The sequence below is a fragment of the Tachypleus tridentatus genome, chromosome 13 (genome assembly GCF_004210375.1).
Source record: "Tachypleus tridentatus isolate NWPU-2018 chromosome 13, ASM421037v1, whole genome shotgun sequence".
NCBI classification, from domain to species: domain Eukaryota; kingdom Metazoa; phylum Arthropoda; class Merostomata; order Xiphosura; family Limulidae; genus Tachypleus; species Tachypleus tridentatus.
The window spans coordinates 107,070,401-107,082,572 of NC_134837.1; the positions used below are offsets into that span (position 1 = coordinate 107,070,401).

At 34.7% G+C, this 12,172-nt stretch overlaps 1 protein-coding gene across 3 annotated transcripts in view; it reads left to right on the forward strand.

Moving 5' to 3' along the window:
• The first annotated feature begins 2,711 nt into the window (after window positions 1-2,711).
• LOC143240600 (potassium voltage-gated channel protein Shal-like) overlaps window positions 2,712-12,172 on the forward strand; it is a 116,134-nt gene continuing 106,673 nt past the window's right edge. For 2 of the 3 annotated variants that reach the window (XM_076483310.1, XM_076483309.1), the window contains exon 1: window positions 2,712-4,470. In XM_076483310.1, the coding sequence (XP_076339425.1) occupies window positions 3,356-4,470 (1,115 nt within the window). In that variant the 5' untranslated portion in view covers window positions 2,712-3,355. The remainder of the gene's footprint in view (window positions 4,471-12,172) is intronic. The other variant, XM_076483311.1, reaches the window with a different exon arrangement.

A 12,172-nucleotide genomic window follows, 5' to 3' on the forward strand; every position in this document is an offset into this window, starting at 1 on the left:
TCAGATTGTGAGTTGAACGTGACATTCCTTCAGTAGAAACTAAGTAATGCATTTAGATTCCTCTCATTTCTTCATATAAAAAATCAGATCTCCTTACTAGTCGATTTATTATAGTTCCTTTTTCAAAAATCAAAAACAAAGTTTATGAGTACTGCTCTGAAAGCACCTCCTAGTGCAGCGGTAAGTCTACGGATTTACAACGCTAAAACCAGGCGTTCGATGCTCCTTGGTGGGCTCAGCCAATAGACCGATGTGGCTTTGCTATAAGAAAACACAGACATACACTACTATAAAAATAACTGCAACGTTTATTGAACGTCATATTTGATTGTATCAAATACGTTAAACTTCTTTTTTCTAATTTCAGATTGAAAAATTCGTTGTTATTTGCCTAACGTCCAACGATTTTCAAACTTAGTGAAAATAACCCTCGTGTATTTTACATTTCCTGACTTATAGTTACTAGAAAGAACAAGACTCAATCTATATCTGTTCCTCTACAATAATGATTTTGTAAACTCCCATAAAAATGAAATATTTTACCAGGTTTTTTTAATTTCCATCATATTATTGTGTTAAGTGTATCGAGTTTTTAATAGGCTATGCATATTTAATACTATTTCTTATATCTATTTCCAGTCGCGTCAAAATGGTTTACAGAACGGGTCTCAATTTTTGAAGTATAAATATACTCTTCAAAAAAAGAAACGCAAAAGGCAAAATATGAGACAAATTGTTAACAAGTTTATTTCGGGTAGTTCTGTATGACATGTGTGAAACTTTGCACATTCACTGCTGAACATCCAAAGTCTGCAAAGGCTAAGTCCACGCTAACTAGGTGAAGTTTAACGTCACTCAACGTCAATAACGAGTGTGCCCCCCGTAAGCATCAATAACTGCTTGGCATCTCCTGCCCATGGAAGCGATGAGATGACGAATCACATCCTGTGGAATGGCTGTCCACTCAGCCTGCAAGCTGAGGTAGAGTCTGCGGTTGAGGTTATCGCCGTCGCAGACATCGGTCCAACTCGTCCCAAAGATGTTCGATGTAGTTTAAATCTGGTGATCTGAAGGGCCAGGGAAGAACGTTGATGTTGTGGTGTCTCAAAAGACAGTGGTGAGTCGGGCTGTGTGAGGACGGGCGTTGTCATGTTAAAAAACGTCGTTGACGTTCACCATGATGGGTTGCACATGGGGCCTAAGAATCTCGTTGGCGTATCGACGGTCTGATCGGAAATCCTACGCAGCCCTGGTATGGTTGAGGCAGTAGACGTCGCAGTGGTGGTCCTATCCCGAAGGTGACGTAACCGGATGTAGCGATCTTGTGCGGGCGTGGTCACACGAGGTCTGCCAGATCGTGGACGGTCACAAGTTGATCCATGTTGTTGGTGACGATTCCATAGCCTTGTGATGGTGCTTGGGTGGACATTTACAGCTCTGGCAACATCTGATCGAGATTCGCCTGCTTCCAAGTGACCAATGGCGTTGTTGCGTTGTGCTTCAGTCAGTCTTGGCGTAACTGTATTGCGTGTCGGTGGCTTAACACTGAGCTATGGAAACCGAGAACCAGTCACTTTTATAGGGATTTTGCACATGTTGCACTTGCAGAACATGCAGATCTCTCAAACAAATTTATTGGACATGAATGCGTTTTGGTGAAAAATCCGATGTTTTCCTCCGTTTTCAAAGTGTATAACTTTTGTTGTCATTTTGGTCTGACAATCAGTGCCTTAACACGTGTAACATCACATACTCTGAGCTTGTAACGTTATTATATATATTTCTCTTTAAAATAACAAAAATATCCCTTTTGCGTTTCTTTTTGAAGAGTATATTTAGCTCATAGCTTCATCATTTCTTGACCGATTTGGGATCTAATTACAGTTTTGGATTTAAGTCAAACCATTTTGATTTATTTATTTGACCACCCTATCGGTCTCAAAGGTTCATTTACTTTACTTAGTCCCGCCTAAACGAATTTCATTTTGAAGGTAGACTAATAGAACTTATTCTGAGCAATAAAACTGAACAGGGTAAACACGCACTCAGGGTTTCGAATTGCAGGCGCTCAAAAAGATAGTTAATGAAAGTAGGAAAAGATCTCAAGTGCCGCGGCTATTAAGGATTCCCTCTGGTTAATTTTAGCCAGTTGGGAATGTGTTACAAAAACGGTTACGAGTTAAAGTATTGTACAATAAGATATCACAAGCACTGTTAAACTCAGTGTCAACACCAAACAATCATTCTAGTTTGTTGTTATATCAAAACTTACACAATTTATGATGCATGATATGATTCCGCTTTCCTGTAACAGAAATAATTAATATATAATTATGTGGGCCAATGAAAAGAGGGAATGAATTAACTTGACAATAGACAATTTACCAAGGCACATTTCTAGGTTAAGTTAGCACAGTTTAGTCTGAATCAAGTGCACGCTTTGTTAAGAAAATAACCACATGTCCATTTTCACGTACCTCTGAAAGATGAAATCAGTAACAGATAAACTGTAATCTTCAAGTTAGTATTATATTCCAGTCTCCTAATTCGTAGCTGTTAACGCTGTACCTAATTAATACTCTCAAAACATGGAAAAGGTTAAGATAAAAATCTTGATAAAATCGAAAGAGGGCGCGTGCGTAGCCTTACCTATGAAAGCTGTTGGCCTTAACGTCATCGTCACTATGGTGACCGCCAGGACTGGATGAGGCATAAGGCCACCTCCAACGTGCTTTAGCATCGTGTTTAAACATTAAGTTCACAGTGTCCGGTTACAAACTTATGTTCTCTGTTGCACCAGGTTTGAAAGGTGATTAATGAGTATTTAGGGCTAAGATTTTTTTTGTTAACATTTGACAATAATATATATATATATATGAACCACTCCACGTTACCAGTGTCTAATCTTCAGGGGCTTAATAATTATATATTGAATGTATTCATTAGATCTTTACTTTCGTACGACGCTCAGAACGAGGCTGTAAACAGCACTGTATTGAATATAATGTAAACACTAGACAGCAGACGATCAGGGGGTTTATTAACGTGAGTGCTTGCTGTTGTTCATCGTACATTACAATTTCCACGTTAAAAGGCGGGAAAACAAACACGGTGTGATAACTCTCTTTTAAATTATTTTGAATCATAACTTTTGTTTTTTGCTGTTTGTTTAATAACCAACCACTATGGATCTCCCAGTGACTACCTAAAACTTCATCGACACTAAGTATAGTAATACGTTTCCTCGTGGCGCGCGTGCGTGATTTTTGTGTTATGTGTAATTGTGCCGCCAAGGAGTTTCGGCAGTTAAGAAATCATTAACGGCGGACGTCGTCCGAGGTGAGACGCGGGAAAAATGGCTTCTGTCGCCGCGTGGCTTCCCTTCGCCCGTGCGGCTGCCATCGGCTGGGTGCCTATTGCTAATAACCCTCTGCCAGCTCCGCCAGTAACGAAAGATAAAAGCAGAAAAGAAGATGAAAAGTTTACTATTAATGTCAGTGGAAGACGTTTCCAAACGTGGCGGAACACAGTGGAGAAATATTCTGAAACGCTGCTCGGCTCAAACGAAAGAGAATTTTTTTTCGATGAAGAAAAACAGGAATACTTTTTCGATCGCGATCCGTTCCTGTTCCGACATATCTTGAATTATTATCGTACAGGTAAACTTCATTTCCCTAAACATGAGTGTCTCATGGCATACGACGAGGAGTTGGCCTTTTTCGGCATCATCCCGGACGTCATTGGAGACTGTTGTTACGAGGACTATCGGGACAAAAAACGGGAAAATGCCGAGCGAACCATGGACGACAAACTGTCCGAAGCTAATGAAGCTAATGACACAACCAATTATACAATTCGTGAGAAAATGTGGAGGGCGTTCGAGAACCCTCACACCAGCACGGCGGCTCTAGTGTTTTACTACGTAACCGGGTTTTTCATTGCTGTATCGGTTATGGCTAATGTTATAGAAACCATACCTTGTACTACGGATCCAGAGACCAGTGAAAGCACCTCTTGTGGAGATATTTACAAAACAGCGTTTTTCTGTCTGGATACAGCTTGTGTTATGATCTTCACTGCAGAGTATCTGTTACGTTTGTATGCAGCTCCGAACAGGTGTTATTTCATGAGAAGTGTTATGTCCGTTATTGACGTGGTCGCTATCTTGCCCTACTACATTAGTCTCGGGATGACCAATAACGAAGACCTCTCTGGAGCCTTCGTTACCCTAAGGGTATTTCGGGTGTTCCGAATCTTCAAGTTTTCCAGACATTCGCAGGGGCTACGGATCCTTGGGTACACTTTGAAAAGCTGCGCCTCTGAACTCGGCTTTCTCGTGTTCTCTCTTGCTATGGCTATTGTCATATTTGCAACTGTTATGTTTTATGCTGAAAAGAACGTCACGAATACAAACTTTACCAGCATCCCATCAGCTTTTTGGTACACAATTGTCACCATGACTACACTTGGGTGAGTATTCAGACTTTTATTCGTGATTCTTTAAAACACAGGGAGAAATACGTTCGCAAACGATGGTTTCGCCAGTTAACTTATCTTTTTGGTTCTAATTTAACTAATACTATCATTGTAACTGAATACAGCAGGTGGTGCAAAACAGTTAACGTCCATGTAGCGGACGTGGTCGAATTTTTCTTTAACTTTTAATCGCCTGCTAGAAGACTCGTATAAAGTACAAACATATTCATGTCGTAAATATAACAGCGAGTTCCTACAACCATAAACATTCTTTTTTTCGTTTGCTGTGAGATCGAACGAGTAATTATTCTCATAAAATGCTTCAAATACAAATTTCAGCTTACCTTCGTTAAGATATTCAATTCGATCCATAAGTTCAAATTTCCTTGTTTCTTTACGTATTCACGATTAAAGTTGTGATGGTAATGCACTCATTGTCTGGTCGAGAATCGTGTTCTTAATTTAGTGACAAAATATTCTAGCTTTTGAAGGTGGAATTCTTCTCTAGAATAGAAGACTACATGGAAGAAGGTAGAGGCGTGCACCATTGTCCACTTACGAGAAGAATTCCACCTTAGAATGCCATGGTCTCTGATCACTAAATTAAGAAAACTGCTCTTGATTAGAAGGGGAACGTTCTACAGTACATGTAAACACGTAAAGAAAGAACAAAACACGATACTTGACCACTGGATATGAGTTGGACTATAACCTTTGATCGTAGTGAAAACAAAGCATCAAAATTTGAACTCGTAAGTTTTACTTTGTAATGAAAGATTATTAAACCAACACTCTAGACTGCTACGTAATCCTGTTACTAAACCCTCTAGGTGTTTACCAATCAATTAGGCTCAGAACTCATTCACTCGAGGTAGTTGGTTTATAGAAAACATGTACTGTATTTTGTGGGAAGATAATTCATGCAACATTTGTCGATTTCTTTCACAGAAAAGGTTGAGTAATTTCCCATGATGCTTTAATATATAGGAAATCTTTATAACGGTTAAAACCGTGGTAAATGTTGATGATGAACCGTTTCTTTCCTAGATAAGTAGATACAATGGTGAAATAATAAGTTATATAAACGTAAGGAATTATGTAACATTTCTTTCTCCAGTTTTCTTTTAATTCAGTAGTAGTAGTTAATAGTGTATCTATTGCTTAGTGCACTTTTGAAAAGCTTGAATTTCAAAACGTAGGTGAAAAATGTTTAGGTTCTTTTATGTCTATTTTTATCAGTTCTAAACGAAGTTTTAAAAGCAGACTGGTTGTTTATAATTAAAAATCAAGGAAAAAAGAAATGTATTATTATGAGTAGATTTATTTTTAAAATGTTCGCTAATAAGAAACTTTATTAGAAAAACAAATTAATATATTATACTAGAGGAGAAAGAATCGTGTACTATTGATGGAAACGTTATATGTTCTAATGTTTAAACGTATTTACAGATGAATATTCAAAAATTATATATCCAAGCGAGACTCAAGCACAGAATAACATGTGTATATTTAATTACAAACTATACTTAACAGACACAAGTTCAATTATCTGAGATTTTAAACAAATTGTTTATCACTGAAAATCACAGATATCATTATATTTTGGTTAACCTTTTTAATCTCTACAGAGTAATTATATTTACAAGGAGCAAAGCACAGTATATTTACAATTTGCCCAAACCTATGTTATTGTACTTGCTGTAGCCTCTACATTATGATACGTCCAAATCTATGATACCACTAAAATGGATACTGCCGACACTGTAGTAGTTATGGTGTCTGTGCTTCGGTAGTTCCAAGACCACGTTATTGTAATCATTATATCTTCATCATTATGATACATCGAAGACCATAACACTGTACTAACGATAGTGTAATAATTACAACATTAGAACTTAAATAATGGAAATATTACACTGTGTTCTAAATTTATTGGTAAAAAAAATTATTTCAAGAACACAAGCGGGTATAATAGTCTAATTATTATTGTTATAATGTTTCTAAAATTAGCCTTCTAACATGTATTACGTCATCAAATTTGTTTTGCTCCCTCTTAATTTAAACTTGCGCATGCTCTATCGACTGCGAAAAACATACATCCAACGTTCTAAAATAGTTTAAAACTCTTCCAATGAGTTGGAAAATTAGCAGCGCTACAGCTGTAAGTCCATGTGTTAATATAAACAGTCTTGGAGAACTTTTGGCAGTAGGACCCCTTTAGAAAATACCCTGTCTTTAAAAATATGTGGTTAGTAAGTTGTCATCTGACTTCCTTACATATTAAGGTGTAGATCATATATAGATGAACACAGTACGAGTTTTTCAATTGTAATAACAACAAATGTTATTTCAATATACAAAAGAGTTTAACTAGAAAATGCTATAAATGCAGAAGTCCATCATGAACAACACATACAGAAAACAATAGTATAAATACCTGGACTTAATTAATTAAAATTAATCCATCGCTTAGTGTAAAGATGGGCATCAAGTATCGTTTAACATATTTATTCTCTAGTTTGGAATTTATATATAGAACTCTTGGCCATTTTGAACATCCATACCTTCCTCATGTAATTCCTAAGCTTTTTTAGCTTTAAAGGATCTTTGGGACTTTGTCCTAAGCCTGATAGCAGCCTTCACAAGTCACAAAGTCAACTTACTATAGCCCTGGTGAAAACATAGAGACTTTTATATATTAGGTATGATATATAGACTAGTCTGTAGGTTTTACACACAAATTTAAACGTTTCTAAAAAGAACAAATCGTCATTTCAACAATGGTTATATCGTAAACCCACATGTAATTTAGTCAACTCTAAGAACTCAGGTTATTCACACACACAGTTATATTAGAGTAATATTATTAATCAGAATGCCATCATGACAGCACCAATGACTTGGATATTTAAAAATACAGTACCTTAGAAATAGTTTTAAGAATTTTATGACATCTATCAGAGGTCAAAATACCTGCTAGTTAGTTAAATCTTAAATGATATTATATACCTTCTTTATTATATATATTAACTATCTATAGTTAAAAGATAACTCTTTGTAGAACAAATTAAAAGCTAGCCAAAAACTCACCTACAGCAACATCGTTAAGAACCACAATACCACAAAATCTATCGGTTTTTAAATTGTTTTATTTTTAATGAATATATCTTTCTCGAGAATAGGGAGTTTTGGTCTGTTTAAGTCGAGAAAAAAAACGAAACGTTGTCCACACAACATATGCCGGGGAAACGCAATCCGAGAAATCTTTAAATTTAGTCCAGACTTAAAACCCTTCTAAAACCAAACCATAAATTCTATAATGTTGATAATGACTCAGATGAAATTAAACAAGTTGTGAGACCACTTTACTGCTTCTAACAGTAGTTAACAGTTATAATAATAACAGTGTTTCGTTGTTAATGATAATTAACAGGGTAATTAAATAACAGGTTTATCACATTCAAAATGGCCAGAAGGTTGTCATATTTTATCATTTGGTTGTAATGAAAACTATAGTCCCGTATAGTCATAACAGTGACTATATAAAAGAATGACACAATAGCAAATAACAGTCATTTTAAACAATATCTTTCTATATTTCGCATATTTACCATCTGTAGTTTGAAGTATAACTTTATGCAGGTCGTCTTGAACTGGGAATGAAAACGTACACTATGCAATATTTAGACTGTGACGTTAGCATCCTGACGATGTCCATAAGAAACTCGTAGGTCTGATATACACGTTATTTTAAACTCAGCATTAAAAAGTACATCTTATAATATTTCTAAATCCGATTTAGCGTCATTGTAGCCTTTGTGAGATCTTAGGCCTTTGTATCTGTTATTTTAAAATTATATCCTAATATTAAATTATTATAGCCACGAAACTCTAATACTAAGATACGTGTTTTCTTATAGCAAAGCCACATCGGTTCATCTGCTGAGTCCACCGACGAGAATCGAACACTTGATTTTAGGCTTGTAAATCCGTAGACTTACCGCTGTACCAGCTGGGGACTCTAGGATATACAAATTTTAAATTACGAACTTCTACCGACGTTAGATGTACGTTTATACTACGTTACTATTATATCTAAACTGTTGGTCTACCTCATAGACTGAAACAGTGACTATTTAACCACGTTGCCTGTCTTGTATAGTATGAATATATTCTTTTTACTTAATTTCACATAAACATTTATATAACTACGGTGCCTTGAACAAGTTCAGACGATGCATAACTTATTCTAAACCACCTATCATAAAAACAAGGTATAGGCGAGAAAGTGTGTAATGGGTACATTTGGTCACTGAGAATCTGTCTGTTTAGCGTCATCTCTGAAAACTTAAGAACACACTGGATATGGTTGTCTTTACTCATAAAAATCCAACTTCTGTGAAGCTATAAAACATGAAGTTCCCTACGTGAAATAAACTGAAATGTTTGTCTGTAATATAGCAAGAGTTTCGCAACACGAAACAGACTGAAATTTTGATATTCTGTCGAAAGTTTCTCAACACGAAGCAAACAAAATGTCGGTATTCTGATGAGAGTTTGTCAACTTTATAAGGATGATAAATATGAGAATTGTAAAACAGTTAACTGGATAATTTTCACGAAATCAAGGAACAAAATGTGTTTTATAAAGTCAGTTTGTTTTCAGCATAACTCAAACATAGGTTCACAACTCTGTTTTCAAACTTTAAAGGAAACTATTATTAATAAGTCAACAATTTGGGTTTATTTGAAGCGACATCAAGCGGTTGCATCCGTTTCTCCTGCATGTAAATACTGATCTTTTTAAAATTCCATATTGAACGTAGACACAAACCAATCTACATACAGCCTCATTTGAGAATTTGTCTCGAACATTTATACCACGCATACACAGTTACGTATCTGTTCGGAATCCTTTCCAATACAATATACACAACGATCTATCTACTAGAAGTCCTGTCGATCAGTTACATTCTAATCAATATTGTTGGCCCTATTAAATAACTTCCCCACATATCAATCTAATCAAGGCCTTGTTAAACGTTTCCTCTCCCGTATACATACTTCTTGAGATAGAAGAGACAAACATATCATTAGTTAAATGCATACGAACATTCGATGACATAAAAAGAAAAAAAAATAAACAAATTGATTCAAACAATTATTTGTTTTTTGTTAAGCGCAAAGCTAATAAACAGGCTTATGAGCTTTAGCCTCTTGGATATCGAAACCCTATTTGTAGTGTCAGAAATCCTCAAACTTACCACTAAACAAAGGGGAGGTATACAAATAATCAAATACGCAGAAAATAAAACAAATCCATCTTACGAACAAAGCAGTCGAATACCACTAATGAGGAAGGAAGCCTACTAAAACACGTTCAAGCATTTAGCGAACTAGAAAAGAATAAGTAATTATCCAAGAAGCAGCAGTTTTACTTTAAGCTGTTTGTATACTTTAAAAATGAAGAAAAATGCTCTTTTTACACAAATCTTCTTCATCTCATAGAGCAAATGTTAAAGGTCTGAAATGAGGAAAACAACCATCACTTTAATTAGCTTACCAAAAGAGATAATTAAATATTTACATTTAACAACATAATTTTCATTAGGAGATGTTTCTTATTATAATTTATAACGACTTCTTAAATAATTATGCTTAATAAAAAATTTATTTTTTTCAAATAAATTATGCATTTCTTTCTTCACGATTAAAAGGAATGTAACGTTAATATCGCTGCACAAAAGTGGGTATTAAAAAGAATAGCTTGCCTTACAAAGACTCTACGTATGTTTCAGTGCTCTATGACACTATCTTTTGGAGTAACGGTGAAAACGTGGTTGGGACTCATATACCCACGTAATTATTTCCATCTAGATTTAAACTTCTTGAAGTTACAAGACATCTGTCCACAAGTTTATTTCTTGACCTAGAATAGTTTCCTTGTTTAACACAATATTTCTGTGTTTGTTGTTTTTCGATTTCAACAGCTTCGCCCCCCAGTAAGTCTTCGAATTTACAACGCTAAAATCAGGGGTTCGATTCTCCTCGGTGTACTCAGCAGATATCCCAATATGGCTTTGCTATAAGGAAACATACACACACACACTGAATAAAAACGTGTAACAATCTTATATGAACTATGTATTAAAATGTGGCGTCATTTATTTTGACGTGTATTCTACCGATTATGCAAGCTCAATTATGGTAGAAAACGTTACTGCATTTGTTTTATTCACGCTGTTTTGTTATTATTTTTGTGAGATTGTAGATAAAATGTCATTCCTAATCAAAAAAGAGCTAGCGAAAATTATCTCACTAAGAAGTTTTACGTTGTTGTAATAATACAGTGAGTTAAACATAAACAGTGATTTATGAAGCTACTTTGTATGTATTAAAGTGTTACACCTGCGTGAGGGGGGATATTCACATTGTTTTTGGAATATCTCATCCAATTGAAGAGAGCTCAACAAAAAAAAAGAAGAAAAATTGGCGTAAGAAATAAATACTAAGTTTTCTCGTGTTGTTTGAAACCTAATAATAAATAAGTTACAAAATTTAAATTTAAACACAATTTTTGTTTCTAAAAAAAGTAGTAATTGATTTTATTGTTAAGATGGTTATGATAACTAGTTGATGGGTACTCTAAGTGTTTAATAGTATGATTAGTTTGGTTTTAATGTTATGATTCCGGAAAATAAAGTGTTAAAGTGTTACAATAAGTTATATATATTGTGCATATGGATATTAACATTTTTCGATGCCAATTAAATAATTTTGAAGGATTATATTAAGTTTTCCATACCTAAATATACCTTACTACACCACTTGAAATTACTTGGAATAACTCTACTTTTGATAAAATAACTTTGTTAATAATTAGGTCAATTACAGTTTTTACGAGAAAATGAAAGAAGTCAATATAAGTTTAAATTTCAGTACTTTTAGATCAATGGATGTCAAAACGTAATGCACGAGAATAATGGTAAGACACGTTTTCGTTCTGTGCTAAATATTTTAAAATCATTCCTAGTACGTCTTTCCCTGTGTCATCATAACTCACCCGAATTAAGAGTGTATGAAAAGAAATAAAATCGAAGCCAAAAATACCCTCATTAATAGTACTGTCATACATAATTTATCATTATTATTAGATTTGTTCTCAAGTTTGATGCAAGAGTTTTCTATTGGAAAGATATTAGCATAAGCACTTACTGTATTATTAATAAATGTTTCAAAAAAAAGATTTAATCGAAATCCTACACATTAGAGTAGTAACAAATTATAATGGCAGTTTAGAAACCATTTATAATGGTTCTTCTTCTGGCGGTGTTTCCATAACTGCATGATATGTCTATTTAGGTGTTTATGAGCAATATTTTTTAAAACTTCTAAACACGTAAATAAATAACGGGTATATGTTATAGTAATAAATAATTAGAAGGTAATGTCTCAGAAATAAAAAAAAAATGTGTAACGAGATCCCATACAACTTTAGATAAAATTTTCCAGGCTTGTACTATTTGTTTTCATCGTAAAACTAAATGAAAAGATATTTGCACTCTGTCGGCCGCGGGGATCGAACCCATATTATATGGTTATAAGCCTTCAGGTGTACCACTGAGTTTCGTGAAGTCTGGGAGTAATGCATATTGAGTTGAACACCACTATTCTTGTCCATTCAGTAAACTGGATT